Source organism: Sinohyriopsis cumingii, chromosome 5 (assembly GCF_028554795.1).
Source record: "Sinohyriopsis cumingii isolate HCF-2022 chromosome 5, ASM2855479v2, whole genome shotgun sequence".
NCBI lineage: Eukaryota > Metazoa > Mollusca > Bivalvia > Unionida > Unionidae > Sinohyriopsis > Sinohyriopsis cumingii.
Window position 1 is genome coordinate 107,594,566 of NC_142965.1, and position 16,949 is coordinate 107,611,514.

Genomic DNA, 16,949 nt, shown 5'->3' on the forward strand with positions numbered 1-16,949 from the left:
TGGGTTTAGTCACTAAACATGATTCACTCTGAAAAGTTTGCTATCATGGTACTCCTAATTATTACTAGTATTATTATTATTAGTAGTAGTAGTAGTATTGATAACAGTAGCAGTAGTAGTTATAGTGGTAGTAGTAGTTGTAGCATCTTACCTAACAGGTTTGTTTTGTTGTTGCAAAGTCTCGTCTCAGTACTTAGAGTAATTGTTACCAATGACTTTTTAAAAACAAAATGATTGTTGTCTTTATACTAATTAATCATCAGCTTGTAATAGTTTTAATTCACTTGATGCAAACGATATCAAAGAAAAGATAAGATTCTGTTGCCTCATATTTGCATAGAAGTTTTTCAAGTTCTTTTTCAGATTTGTCTCTTGGAACAATAATTATTAGTATAACAAGGACATATAATTGTCCTTTTTGTGGTCTATGATCAGACGAGGTCGGTGTCCTCGCTGAAAATATAGGAACGTACAAAAGGAGGAAGAAATGGTCTTCATTTTCTTCCTCAGATTTTTCTGTCGATGAATCCTCGGCAGGGGTAGTACCCTCTTCAGTTCTGTAGGGTGAGAGCGATTTGATAACACTGGACAACAAATTTTTACAAAAGTCATGTTACTGAAATAAAATTAGTCAATTCTTATCAATTTTTATGTGCTGAACACGAATATGACAGTCAAATTGCAAAATTGGCTCTAGTTTTTTTGTAATCTGCAAGAAATTAATGTTTACATAACGAAATGCATTCCAATAGTAAAAGGTCAACTGTAATAGCCTACCTATAAAAAATCAAGTCATTGACTACATCTTAGATTTCTTCGCCTGTCTCTTGTACAGCTGTTCGGGAGCATCTCTGAGGAGTGTCCAGCAGTAGTCAGCCAGCATTGTAGTGGACCATTTTCCCTGGTATCTTTGTTCCATTGTTGCGATATCTTGATGAAAACGTTCGCCGTGTTCATCACTAACAATACCACAGTTGCTAGGAAAGAAATCCAAATGGGAATGAAGGAAGTGAATCTTTAGAGACATATTGCAGCCAAGTTTCTTATACTTCATCAACATGTCTTCTACTAGTTCCTTATAGTTTTCTGCCCTAACATTTCCGAGGAAGTTTGTAGAAACTAGGCGAAAAGCATTCCATGCTTGTTTCGCGTCACCTTCCAGCAAGTTGTTGAACCGGTCATCTTTGAAAAGCTCTCGAATCTGAGGACCCACAAAAACTCCATCTTTAATCTTTGCTTCGCTGAGTCGAGGGAATTTTTCATGCAGGTATCGGAATGCTGGCAAAGTCCGGTCAATGGCTTTCACGAAGTTCTTCATCAAACCTAGTTTGATGTGAAGGGGTGGTAGCAAGATTTTCTGAGCCTCAACCAGAGCTGGGTGTTGGATATTCTTCTCTCCAATGGCTACATTCTGCCTGTGAGTCCATTCCTTCCTCATGTAGTGCATTTCCCTTGTTCGGCTATCCCACTCGCATAAGAAACACATGTATTTTGTATATCCTTGCTGCAGTCCCATTAAAAGGGCAACTACCTTCAAATCACCACAGAGGTGCCAGCTGTACTTGTTATACTCAATGGAATTCAGTAGCTGCCTTAAGTTATCGTATGTCTCTTTCATGTGGACAGCATACGCTACTGGAATAGATGGAAGAATGTTTCCATTGTGCAAAAGCACAGCCTTGAGACTCAGTTTCGAAGAGTCCACAAATAGTCTCCATTCTTGTGGGTCATGAGTGATTTTTAAAGCATTCATGAGGCCCTCAATATCGGAACAGAATATCAGATTACTTTCCTTTCTGAAGAAAGGCTCCAATTGCTGGTGGCGCTTTCGATATGCAGTAATTGTGACATCTTCTTCTAGAAGATTCCATTGTTGGAGTCTTGATCCTAGCAATTCTGCCTTGTTCTTTGATAAGTCCAAATCACGAATCAGGTCATTTAGTTCTTCCTGTGTTATTCTGTGTGGGGTTGATGATGCACCACAGTGAAAATCTGGATCACTGCATGCTGATGGACCAGGAGAAGAACAGGTCGACTCACCTTTGTCTTCGTCAGATGAATCAAGAGAATATTCTGCTGGAGGTTCTGGAATAGGAAGTCCCTCACCATGTGGAACTGGTCTCAATGCAGACGGAATGTTTGGGTAGACTATTCTCGACTTCTTTCGCTTCGTTATTCCGCCGGAAAGAGGAGGAACCAAGCAGAAGTAACAGTCATTTAGGTGGTTGCTTGGCTCTCTCCACACCATTGGGACTGCAAACGGCATTGATGACCTTTTGCAATTCAACCACTGTGAAAGCTGTGTTGTACATGTAGCACAGCATATATGCGGAGCCCAAGGCTTGTCTTGGTCACCAACCTTGCATCCGAAGTAAAGATGATATGCCTTCTTCACTTGAGAATTGATACTTTTCTTCTGGTTGGCAAATGTCACTTCCCCACAAATATAGCAAAAATTGTCTGCGGTATTAACACACTTTCGAGGCATTACTGTTCTTTATTGTACGTAAATGGATAAAATAATAAGTTTTATGTAACAGTAGCTTGAACTGTCTCGCACAACGTCTAAAATATTTTAAATGCTGAACCTGTCTGATTGGGCTTTATATAGTACACTGCTTACGTCAGCTTCAGCAGCCGCCTGGCATTAGTATAATAGGCCTACACATGTATAGTACACTGCTGACGTCAACTTACTTCAGCAGCCGCATGGCATTAGTATTGCATTGCATCAGAAAATGATGCAATCAACTGTGGATGATGTGAGCATGATGGTATTATGCAATGTTACATCATTATTCCGGATGTTGCTGCAGTCCTACTGGAGAAATTTACACAGTGAAACATAGAAAATGAGGTATATGAATATCTTCAAAACGAGAGCCAATACAAATTTTTCACGGTTATATTCGTGTTCGGCACACCAAAATACTACAGATTAGGGCCTTTTCAAGTCAGTAATGATTTCACTGTTGACCAGTGTAAGCTTTGAAGGAGCAGCTCCTCTATTGGTCCACATTTGTTGGCTGAAGCTGAATGATAATTCTCCCAATTCATGAAGGAGGAACAGAAACTTTTCAATTGCCAATGGCCTATGCTTTCAATTGGATCAAGCGGTCCAGAACGGGAGAGCTTCAATACATGTTCATGAGATCTGAAAAAAAGCATTTTCCTACGGATCAGACAATCAGACTGGTCATTGATTGGTCATACGGTACCGGTCACCGGTCTACGAATACTGGTCGTCTGTTCTTTAGAACCCACCAGTACGGCGACTGGTATAGGGTAGAGAACCCCTTCTGTCTTTACTAGCTTCCGTTTAAAACTACTTCGGATAAAGAATCGACGTACAAATAGAAAAGGGAGTCCTGTCGGTATCGTCCCTTTCTTAAAATCCCGCTGAATCCCTATGAGATGTATGGTCTTCCGTCTCAAAGAAGTGATTGGTCCTTCCCGGCATGCAGCCATGGACTTTATGGAGGTTGCGGTCTGCGATGTAAAAAATGAGTGATATGTCAAATGACATTGATTGTAGACATGCTCATTCTCTCTGTGTGGTAACTTCAGAATGTATTACCCTCCAAATTCATCACGTTCCTCACAAAAACAGTGGCGGAGAGTATGTCCAGGAGGGACAAGAATGTCCTCAAAGAATGGTCCCTACACCATTCCTTATAAGATTCTCCGTTCAGACTGCGCTCTTTGTACTGCAAAGACCGGTGTCTCTCTCGCTGATGCGAAATTGTAATCTCGTCTGTCTTGTAGTCTTTAACTAAGCACCTACTATGGATCTTTGGAATGGGCTTCTTTTCAGGACCTTAGACCAAAGACCATTAAATCGCTCTGCATGGTGTTTATAAGAAAAATCCCATTTCCAACAGTTGCTGCACTCAATATTGAGACCCCCAGTCTCAGTCATTCCTATCCTGTGATAAATATAGACTTTTATGCCCAATTAAGTCTTTTCGTTTTTATCTGGAAGTTTTCCTTAATGTAGATTAACCTAAACGATAACAATATTTAGCTATTAATGCATCAGCGTGAGAATGCAGAAACATTGGTCAATGTGGCTTTCATGAGAATATATCGGTTATTCTCTCTTTACAAGACAAGTCTATCAAACATTTTTATATGCTTCAATATCATTTTAAAAAGCGTGAGTTTTTGAAGAAAGTCAAATATTGTTTGTTTTAAAAATTCCAGATGTAAAACATTCAGTGCAAGTCACGTACATTAAGCCAGTAACACATTTCACATTTCTAAAGTTACTTTTAGCGCAATGTTTATATCCGAAATATTTTCTTGGTATGGATTCCAAGAAATGTGATAAACTTTACAACGTTTAAGACATGAAAAATGATACAATCCAATCCAGAATGTAAATGCCTATTAAAATGTTTTCAAATTTAGGGAACATGCAGAACAGATCCCTACTTGGAAGTCAAAATAGTGTTCATTTGGTTATAGTATGTGCCTTCTTGAATACATTATAATACAGTAATGCTAGAGTTTTGTTGGGGTTGTTCGGTCCAGTTCAGGAACGCGATAAAATTTCATCAGCTTGTCCACACATATCTATATTTGTCTATCTTAGTTGTCTAAAACATGTGAGTTACAGTATAGTTGACTGGATTTATAATTCAAACATGTGTGACAGTTAATTAGTTCCAAAGTCGATTGACATAATCAAAGGGCAAAATATTGTTACAATAAATAATATATTCTTTGTCACCAACAGTTATTAATCGGGAAGAAATAAAAACACCCATGTAAAACATAAACCTATAAAATAAAAAAAAAACCTGCATAGTTCTAATATAGTTATAATAATAATTTGCGTTCATTTTATTATGAAGGGTGAGTGCCCCTCAATCCTCTTTATACTGAAAAACATCATTAACAGTGTAATTCTCAAGTATCTACTTAGCTTGAAGACCATCGACGAATGCATCATCGTCAATATCCGAGCCAGATATACAATGAAATAGATATCTTCCACTCAGTTCAGTCCGATATTGTTAAGATAAAAAAAAACACCACGGCCTACAATTATCCCAATGAAAATGTCTATATTTTTGTGAAGATCGGCATCCGCATCAGTGTCATCAATTGCTTCTTTATTACTGTCCACCAGTGTGATCTCCGTGCGTTATTATTCAGTTTTGAAATACTATGTTATACTAAGCACTTATATTCAGATGCGTTTATTGCGACAAAGTTAATAAGACAATCAGCACTGCCTAAAAGGAATATTTCCCACACAGAACTGTCTACATTTTCCCGAAATTTGATATCCGCATCATTGCCATTACTTCATCTGTGCAGGTTACACTTCGGGCTTCAAATCAAATATTCAAGTAACCAGTTATCATCAATTCAGTTCGTTTTGAAAAAGCAAGGAGGAAGATCCCCTTTCTCTAAGATGTAAATTTTACCACTGTATTATCTCTCAATTCAGGTTAATTTTTTATCAGATTTTTACCAGCTTAATAGATATTTGTAAATCATATTGTCACTGAATAATATAGCATTTGTGTACTGTTTTACCTTTGTTTCATTGCTTTCAAAGTATAAAAGCAAAATAATCACAAAATAGACGTCTAAATCCACGGTTTCGCCGACGGAATGTATTAAATTTGCCACTAGAATCGTATCTCGAACGCGGAGATAAACTCGGATTGGAATAATTCTCCATAAAAAATAAGTTAAAGATTATTAATTTCTAGCCAATCCTTCTTCGTCGACCTATATAACTCAATCGTCTCTGGAGGAAGTGATGAAAGCCACGTTTTGGCGATCACACACGTCGTTCATATTCTTCTACCGTCTCTCGTTGGCTCATCAGAACCAACGTACGTTTTCGTAGGGCCCAATGGAAGTAAGACAAACTGTAGCCCCTGCGGACACCATATGATAGTAGTCATACTTCTACAGCAAGGGTCAATATTTCTTCCTTTTTCATTTATCAATTTATGGGATTATCAGTTTCACACCGAATCAACAAATTCAGATGTGCAGTCTATTCTTTACACTTTCAATATATTTGACCAATTTGTTTATTTATACTCAAGAAAGTTATCATTTGGGATCAGCTGAGACAGGGTTGCTATAATACACAAAATTAAGCTAATTATCGTAAATGTTATGCTTGATTGATTTGTATTTTCAGCAATCTGTTATATGCACCATCAATAAACTTGATCTTCTTTTACTCACACTCAAGAACATTTGTATGTACATTTTCACATGGATACTAACTCAACCATATCAAAAGTATGTCACTGTGACCCAAATGTTAGCTTTACTGGTAATAGACCAGAAAATCATCAGGGATGACCTGCTGTCTGTCGTCCCTCTACACTGTTCATACATACATACATACATATATATATATATATATATATATATATATATATATATATATATATATATATATATATATATATATATATATATATATATATATATATATATATATATATATATATATATATATATATATATAGATAGATAGATAGATAGATATTCATATCAAGGTCTTTACACATATATCCACCGCATCTCAAGATCATAAATGAAAATGGTGCTATTCGGTATTTTAAAGTCTTCATATCGTTACTATTTTTGAAAGCATATTCATATCAATATGATGCTTTCAGCAGGAGACTTATTATAATTTTAGTCGGTCCTAAAGGGAAAAAGCTGCCTATCAAACATACAGTACGGTCACCACTGCATCCATCTTCAAAATCATTTTATCGCTACTCCTTCTTAATAGAAAATGATATCAACATGTTGTTGCCTATAGAACGTTTCTTATGATGTCTTGAGCGTTCTCAGTGAGAAATGGTTCCGCTCGGTCACAACGGCTATCTTGAAAATATTGAGACTGCTGCTCCTTCGAAATGGAATGTCATTTAGGCCTGAAGTTTAAACTGGGTGACTTCATTTAGTGTATAATTAAACCTGATTATAAATTGCGCCTATGTAATGTCCAATATGGCTGACACGGTGGTAATCTTAAGGATCTTAAACGGAGACATGGTGGACTTTTTATGGTGTCTAGTTGGTCCTAAAGAGCAACGGTACTGATCCAATATTTAATGTAGCCAGCACAGAGGTCACCTTGGAAATCCAGTTATCAGAATTCCTCCAATGAAAGTGCAATCAACATGGAAATTGCACTAGAACACCTCGTATAACGTCATGTTGGTCATACAGGAAGATGCCAAAATGATAGCCAATATGTCCAACACATCAGTAAATTTGTAAATCATGCTAGTACTCAAAAATATAAAAGATGATTTCAACACTCTGCAGTTATTAGAAATAGAAAGCCTTTGAGGCGATCTTGCTTTAAATAAATGTCAGTCCTTTGTATGAGTGTAAACTGATGCTGAATATTTTTCTTCTTCATTTGTTGAGTTGAATAATACATTGGAACAATTTAAACAGAGCGTCACCTTAATAAAGTTATATAGCTGATACAATTACAATTACCGAGTTGAAAGACATTGGAATTGACAAGATTTGCATATGCTAAGTTTACACAACCGTACATTTATTATATTTTTGCATTTTAGATGTCCTCTGAGCTTAATGAATTTTCTGATACAGAAAGCATGGCCGGGCACCCAGGAATTGATGTAAGTGCGAATGAATAGGTATTCCTGTCTAGCCAGTGTTCAAATATATCATCTACTTGATTAAATGTCAAATTTTCCACAGTTCAGTGTGTTGCGAATAAAGCCTAAATTGTGTTGGCATTATCCTACATCAAAAGATATCCAAACATTTCTCATTATTTTAGGCTAAGCATTGTATCTGCATATCTTATGCAAACACATTGGCAATGTGTCCAAAAATATTTTACTGCAATGATGTTATCGTACCTATTATAATTATAAGCAGTTCATCCAACAGATTTCAGTGTTTTATTGTTCTTTTGGATATAGTCCATATTATTATGGTAAATTCTACCACTGCACACGGAACGCCAGTAACAAGTAATGATGTTCTTCTGTACACTTTAGAATTGTTCAGTTTAGTTTGATGCTCTAAAATGCAACAACAGAAATATGTTCTTCAGTTTTGAGGCACTTGGATTAACGTCAATTACCCTAGTATACACAAATGTACCATCTCCGAGTTAATCCAATGGTAGTAATCGAATCTGCCCCACTCTGTGAACAAATCTGGCGAGCTAATTAGGGAACCACCATGACTCACAACATATGATAGGATGAAAACCACATCAACATCCTCGTGCCAAAAGAGGAATTGTTTACATTTAATATGATCGTCCTTGGTAACTGTCAGAAGATTTCTCAGACCCATAAAAAGGAGAACATGCTGAATAAATCTTGGGAATTTGGCCGCTTGGCACATTGCAAAGGGCTAGATTAATGTGCTGATAATTAACATTCAGGACGGTATCATATGCTATTGTTTTGAGATGTTCAAGACTACCCGTCCAAACAAAGCAAACTACAGTCCCTTGCAGGGGGATTAAAATATCAAGTTCATTATTATCTTGACATCTGAGTATTTAGTTGCAGAATAATGGAAATGGTTTACCGTATAGCAGGTCTTTTGGGGAATGTCAACTGCAAGGATTATTTTGAAAACCTGTGGTTTTTAACTCCCATGGTCATGAACCGCAAAAACGTTCTCGACGGTATGTTTTCCGTTGCCAATCGTCCCTTTATGCAATCATATTTTATGCAATCATTAAAATGGTTATTCTTTGCAACTGCCAAAAGATAGCTCCCATGCCACCATAGAATAGTATGTATCCTAAATAAGTCTTGGTCACGTGTTCGTTTGACACATTGGTTAATTAATGTGCTGATGATTCAGACTAAGACCGGTATCATAAGCTTGTGTTTTAAGATGTTCAAGAATATTATTCCAAACTGAACAAAATACAATCAGTTCTAAACCAGAGAGTACAATGCTAAGTTTGTTAACATCTTGTCCAAAGCTTGGAGTTTGTATTCGTAATGCCTTTTCAGATACTTTAAACATGTACAAACGACTGAGGATAGTTTACCGTATAACAGGTTTTAAGAGGAATGTAAATTTAAGGACTTTGTTGAATAAAACTGATTTTAGCTCTAGCACAATCGTTCCCAACGTGAAGGCCGCCGATCCCCCTGAGTCCATGGGTATATTCTAAGTTAGCATTAAATTGCACTATTAGCATGTGTGTTCCCAAAATTTTTCCTCAATTTAAGACAGGGTAATCATACTTCAAAAAGGTAAGTAACCACTGCTCTAGTGGTCATCAACCACATGAGCATATGAGATAGACTGAACATCCATCACCACATGCTTGTTATCACTGCTCCTCCTAAACTACCTAGAGGTTTACCACGAAACTATCTGTAACTATTCATCTCATGGTCATGGTTATCACTGCTCCTCCTAAACTACCTAGAGGTTTACCACGAAACTATCTGTAACTATTCATCTCATGGTCATGGTTATCACTGCTCCTCCTAAACTACCTAGAGGTTTACCACGAAACTATCTGTAACTATTCATCTCATGGTCATGGTTATCACTGCTCCTCCTAAACTACCTAGAGGTTTACCACGAAACTATCTGTAACTATTCATATCATGGTCATGGTTATCACTGCTCCTTCTAAACTACCTAGAGGTTTACCACGAAACTATCTGTAACTATTCATCTCATGGTCATGGTTATCACTGCTCCTCCTAAACTACCTAGAGGTTTACCACGAAACTATCTGTAACTATTCATCTCATGGTCATGGTTATCACTGCTCCTCCTAAACTACCTAGAGGTTTACCACGAAACTATCTGTAACTATTCATCTCATGGTCATGGTTATCACTGCTCCTCCTAAACTACCTAGAGGTTTACCACGAAACTATCTGTAACTATTCATATCATGGTCATGGTTATCACTGCTCCTTCTAAACTACCGAGAGGTTTACCACGAAACTATCTGTAACTATTCATCTCATGGTCATGGTTATCACTGCTCCTCCTAAACTACCTAGAGGTTTACCACGAAACTATCTGTAACTATTCATCTCATGGTCAAGATGGTTGTAAATAAAAATGAATGATGCTGTGTGGGAAAAAAATAGCTTTTGTTAGCGATGTGTTTCTATTTACATCTTCTGATGAATCTTGAGACTTTATACGTGTAGCTTCTATGAATGTGGAATCCACTGATTACTGAATATTGAACGAGGTCCGGGCCAAATGGACTCCAGACTCGTGCCTGTTGGCAATTTTTATATTTACATAACAAACAGTTTTGGGTAAACCATCGCTTGTTGGTTATCATTTATGATCATTATCTTCACTTTTATTTCCTTTTATTGGTTTTAATAGCACGTTTAGCCCAATGATCAGGTCATACTGATGACATGAATCTAAGTACTTTTCTGGCTGGCGTACCGATACAGACAACCCGGGTTTTCGGGGTGATTATCTTTTCAGTGGTCCTTGGATTATTATTCAGATGCTCTACCAAGTGATCCGGAGTGTCACCACTATAAGAAGAGTGTTTAAGTACAAGGAAGCTTAAATGGCGACTTGTAATCCGTCTGTCACACCGTGCACAACGAATTTTATGTCATTTTAGGCTTTATGATACTGTATAGCTTCCTTTTATGTTTCACAGCCTTGTAAATAGAAACTTTAAATTGGAATTCGACATAATTCAGTAATAAGTAGGAATCAAATGGGTTCAACAGCCTGCAAGTGAATAATAACTTGTATTATCCCACCACCAATGACGTTAGGAGGGGATATTATAGTGTTTTTCCTGGTTGCTCTAGTGTTGATTTGTTTTGCATTCATGATCCTCTCAATATAGTGATACGTGCTTAGTATATCATATCCTATTCCCTACACTTATCATAATTTGTACGATGATGCATCTGATAAGAGTAACTCTACCATATCAAAACGAGGTGAGCGTGACCAAATTTACATACTCGAGATACTTTATCATATTGTTTTTCATTTTAGCTGTGTGTTTATTACAGCATCAATTTCCTGGGTTCTGTTTCGCCTAGACCCATGAAAATCGGATTATTGATACATCGGGTTCAAAGCAAATCATCCACACCAAAACTAGATTAGAACAACCTAATTTGGACGTTTGAGTGAGTTTAATATCAGTAATACGGAGTATACTGCTATTGTGCAGCTTACATATTTCCAGACTGAATATATCCTTTATCGTCCGATTCAAATTCATTTTTCCATATGATGACTTTCGATCAAAATCTCAAATTAAACCCATCACCCTGGACCATAACCTTCATTTTTTATCCTTTCGTTGTGATCATTACAGCTGCGTGAAATACTCTGAAGTACCTTCAATACATACATCGTGAAAATGTCATTTCTTTACGTGCCTCAGTGTTACTGTGTGAAATAGCCCTCAGATTTATCTGTCTGGAATTAGTTCTATCGAAACGTAATGGTACTTTTGGTTACAATGTTTTTCTTCATAATCTTGTATTTAGCTTATTCACCCACAAGGGTGTTAGCGTAACAATTATTGCCATTGAGAATTAATTTATGGCCTTTTCTATCTCGGGCTGATATTTATTTATCCATATCCTTGCTGTTTTGGTTTGAAGATCTGTTCTGTTGTTTTAATTCAGTTAGGATTCATCGAAATTCGAAATGTATATTCCATATAATCTGACTTGTACTATTTTAATACTGGAAAGGAGGACGCACACCAGACCCTACTTTCAATCATGTGGGTGTAGTGACTAAACACCTTTTGCTCTTAAAATTTAGCTTATCTGCTATCATAGTGCTCCTTATTAATTATAGTAGTAGTGGTAGTAGAGGTAGCACTAGTATCTTACCTTGTTCTTCTGTTGCCACGTTTCGTCTCAGTAGTTAGAATAATTGTTACTAATGTCATTTTCAAATGCAAAAACATTGCTGACTTTATTATAATCAAGCATCAGTTTATAATTGTTTTAATTCACTTGATAGAAACGATACCTAAGAAAAGATAAGAAACTGCTCCCTCATATTTGCACAAAAGCTTATCTTGTTCTTTTACATATTGCTTGCTTGGAACAATACCTTAATTATTGTTATAACCATGACAGATACTTTTCCTTTTTGCTGTCTATCATCATTGAAGATAGACGAACATACAGAAAGGGTCCTTCTTTTCTTCATTAGATTTTTCTGCTTTTTCTGTCGATGAATCTCTCGGCAGGACTAGTACCCTATTCATTTCTGTAAGGCGATAGTTACTCGGTTCACCGGGCGCCGCCCTTTCCAAGTTTTGGTTAACAGTGTTGTTCCCTGAATCTGAGTAATAATTCTCCCAGTTCATGAAGGAGGAGCAGAAACTTGAGTTTGCAATATGGTCGAACGATCCAGAAACGGGTGAGTTTCAATATACGTTCATAAGATCGGAAAAAGGTCTTCCTACGGGTGAGTGTCGTCTGACTGGACATTGATTGGCCAGCGGGCGCACCTCACAGGTCTGCGAGTACTGCTCGTCAGTTCTATTGAGCCCCTCAGTACGGAGATAGGGATAGGATAGAGATCCCATTCTCTCTTTACTGACTACCGTTGAAATGTGCTCCGGATTTGGAATGGTCGTACATGCGCACAAATAGGGAAGGAGATCGTGTCCGTATCGTCACTTTCTTATAATCCCGCTAAATCACTATCTTTCTTTCACATTCCCATCTTGCCTCCTGAAAGGAAGTGCATCCGGTTTTGCAGGGATGGGAAAGTCTTCCAAATTTTCGTCTTGCCTAATCTCAAAACCCAGACTTTTCACCAAAGTCATGCGAGTGAGTAGTTGCTGTCTACCTAGGGTCACTGGAAATCCCTATACTCAAATATTTTGACCATAATTGATCCACAATACCCGTTTATAGTCCTTCAAATTAGAATCTGTTTAGATATTGCCATTGTAAAAAGGCTATGCATTTTGACCCACGTAGAGAGATCAGAGCTTTCTCCATCTTCAGATTTCGTCTACGTAGTGATAAATTTTATCACAAAAGGGAAAATTAGTCCACGACACGTGGACAGAGTAGACGTGATCGTGACCCTGTTGGAGGCACCGAGACCTAAGACCACATCGGCTCAACAATTTGTCTCTTTAGTGTGGACTTTGTATTCTGCAGCCAATATGGCTTCCCTATGCAGGTTGTCCTTATATCAAATTTCTATATCTAGCAAACTAGATACCGCACAGTGACACGATGACTGCTTAGGTTTCTCTGAGTATTGATTTCCAGCATTCTCTGATATTTTGAACGAATCATGACCTGTCTCTGGTCGAAGTTTCCATCATCCCCTCAGTCCTGCTCCTATATGTTTGCAAGACGCATTAGCTTCCAGCTGGGGCGCTCAACTCGTGCTTGAAGCTCATATTCGTCATAGATAGAACTATAACAAATCTTTGCTCCACATCATCAATATGGAAATGAGAGCAGTACTCTTACCCTTCAGTATCAGGTCGACAAAAAAGACATCAACACGCATGTGACAACTTGCCTCTAGTGACAAAGAGGAACGTATGCCCATTCTCTCTGCGTAGATGTTTAGACCCTCCTTAACGTGATAACTTCAGAAAATATTACCCTTCTAGTTCGCCATGTTCCTCACAGAACTATTGGCGGAGAATATGTCCAGGATGGACAAGAGTGTCCTCAAAGAATGGTCTCTACACCAATCCTTATCAGGTTCACTGTTCAGATTCTGGGCTATACCCTTGTGTAGACTAAGCATAGGTGATTTGATGATGTACCTTGAACTACAAGGACCGATATCTCGGTCGGTAATGCCTAGATCTAATCTCGTCTGTCTTGTGGTTTCAACTGACTACCGTGCATGAACCTTTGGTCGAAACGTTTTTTAAAGATCTCAGACTCAAGACTATTATCTCTCTCTACTTGGTTTCCACGCGACGAAGAAGCGAGCTTCTTACCCTATCCATAGGTCAAACTGTTCGCGGTTCAATGGGAACACTAGGAGTCAGTTTCTCTCCATTGCCAACCAGGGTTTGTTTCGCAAAACAAAAGTCCTATTTTCAACGGTTTCTGCACTCAATATTGAGATTTCCAGTCTCAGACGTTCATATCCCGTGCTAAATATATACTTTTATACCCAAGTAGGTCTTTACGTTTTTATCTGGCGGCTTTCAAAAGGAGATGAACGTGCAAGAAGCATCTCTTACTCACATTAACGATCGGCGGATATTTCGGCTTCCACCATTTCGAGGTGGATTACCATAATTTGAAAAGAGCGATGATCAGTTCTTCGCCGAGAGGGATCTTGGATTTAAGCAGATTAACCAATTTAATACTGAAGTCCGATCAAACAGGAATATTTATAAAACTCAGACAATTTTTAGTCTTTAGTGCGTGAGTGTGAGAATGCAGCATCTTTGGTCAATCTGGCTTCATAGGACAAGTTATTGGTCAATCTCGCTTAACAGGAGGAGTCTTTCTAATAGTTTTCTATACTACATATCTTTTCAAAAAGCGTGCAATTTTGTAGAACGTTTGCTTTAAAATTTCCAGCTGTAAAACATTCAGTGCTAGGCACTTTCATTAAACCAGCAACAAAGTTTACAATTTTAAAATGCCTTCAACGCAACTTTTCTATCCAAAATATTTACCTCCCATGGTTCTCTTAAAGTTTGTGAATTATACAACGTTTAAGACGTGGAAAATGATACAATCCAATCAAGAATATGAATGGTGATTAAAGTTCTATCATATTTTCTCGCAAGAAATATAGGGAACATGCAGAACAGATCCCGAATGGGAAGTCAAAAAATGTTCATTTTTTACAGTATGTGTATTCTATCGTAAATTATAATACAAAAATTCCAGAGTTTTCTTGCTAGAAGTCGGGGGATCGAACCCCGGCCGAGTAATTCCAAAGACCTATAAAAATGGTACTTTAAGCTGCATCGCTAAGCGCTCAGCAATAACAGGTTAGTGTTAGGACTTTTCAGCCTGTTGTCATGATAATGTGTCTGGGTTGGACATCGTGCTACATGTCTGCGGCATGATGCCACAGTGCTAGACATCACTTTAAACTAGCACACTGTTTACATCGTAGCGACATGACTGGAAAATTGTTAAAGCTACGTTAAAAAAAATCACACAAACACTCACACTTACACATATAATGTTATGTACACATCTTTATATTTGTCTAACTTAAGTGTTAGAAAAATATGAGTTCCAGTGTAATTCTTCACAGGATTTATAATTCACATATGTGTAAACGTTAAGTTGTTCCAAAGTCGGTTGACATGATCATGGCACATAATAATATTAAAGTCATCCTTTCTTAGTCCCCAACACTTATTACCCGAGGAGAGACAAAAACGCCCATGTAAAACATAAACCTATAAAAGCTTTCTTAGCTATAATATAGTTGTAATAATAATTGGTATTCATTTTATTGTGAAGAGTGGATGTTCATGTTATATATAAAGTTTGCTTCTCTACCTTAAATGTTTCCAAAGATCATGATCCCGTTTCAGGCAAACTTAGCGGCAATGTAAAACTTCGTCCGGGTTTTGGATCATTGCCACTCCAACCTCCTTATACGGGCTAAGCAGTGAATTTATCAAACATCTAGTTACCTTGAAGACCATCGACGAATGCATCATCGTCAATATTGGAGTCACATAAACTAGTGATAGTCCGCTCAGTTCAGTCCGATATAGTTAAGATCATGAACACAACTGCCTATAATAGCAATTAGCCCGATACAATTGTCTATATTTTCATCAAGATTGGCATCCACATCACTGCCATCAGTTGCCGCTTTAGCATTACCCACCACTGCGATCTCCATACGTTAATATTCAGTGTTGAAATCATATTTTCAACTACCTTGTTTTCATTTTCTCGAAACTTGCTATCGACATCATTGCCATTACTTTATCTGTACAGGTTACAACTCGAGTTTCAAATCCAATATTCAAGGAACCAGTTATCATCATTTCAATTCGTTTTGTTGAAGCAGACGGGATTATCCCCATTCCCAAAGATGTAAATCTTACCACGATAGTATCTACATAATCAGCTAAATTGGCATGCACGTCGTTGTTATCACTTGCCTCTTCATTACCGTTCGTCGGTTTGATCTCAGCACGTTAAAACACAAATAATTTTTAATCTAATTTTTACCAATTTATGAGGTCTGTGTAAATCATGATGTCACTGCATAATGTAGAATTTGTGTACTTGTTCACCTTTGTTTCATTCGTTTCAAACGTATTCAAGCACAATAATCACACATTCAACGGTTGAATGCACTTTGCGGGCGATATGACAGGCGGAATGTAGTACACATGCCAATGGTATATATCCCGAACGCAAAGATAAAATATGATTGCAATCGTACCCCATATGAAATAGGTTAAAGCCCATTAGTTTCTACCCATCTACCCATCCCATTGCTACTCCGTAGACCTATATAACTCATTCGTCTCTGGAGGATGTTATGAAAGCCGCGTTTGGACGATCTCACACGACGTTCACTTCCTTCTTCCATCTCACGATGGCTCATCAAAACGAAGGTACGTGTCCTTATGGGCCAATGGAAGTAGAACAAAATGTAGCCCATGCGGACACCATACGATAATAGTCAACACGTCTACAGTAAGGGTGAATATTTCTTCCTATTTCCTATATCAATTTGTGTGATTATAAGTTTCCCACCGAACTGACAAATTCAGATACACGGTCTATTATTTACACTTTCATTATATTTGACCATATTTCATTTACACCCATAAAAGTTATTATTTGGGATCAGCTGAGGCAGGTTGCTAAAATACACCAAATTATGCTCATTATCATAATTTTCATACTCCAGTGACTTGTATTTTCAGCAATTTGTTCAAAGCACCATCAATATACTCGATCTTATTTTACTCACAC

General features: G+C 37.5%; 1 protein-coding gene across 1 annotated transcript in view; it reads left to right on the top strand.

The window, feature by feature from the left end:
- The window catches only part of LOC149799955 (uncharacterized), an 85,995-nt gene that overhangs the window by 45,182 nt on the left and 23,864 nt on the right, over positions 1 to 16,949 (top strand). The window contains exon 6 of the mRNA XM_089958321.1: positions 7,584 to 7,646. Within this exon, the coding sequence (XP_089814447.1) occupies positions 7,584 to 7,646 (63 nt within the window). The remainder of the gene's footprint in view (positions 1 to 7,583; positions 7,647 to 16,949) is intronic.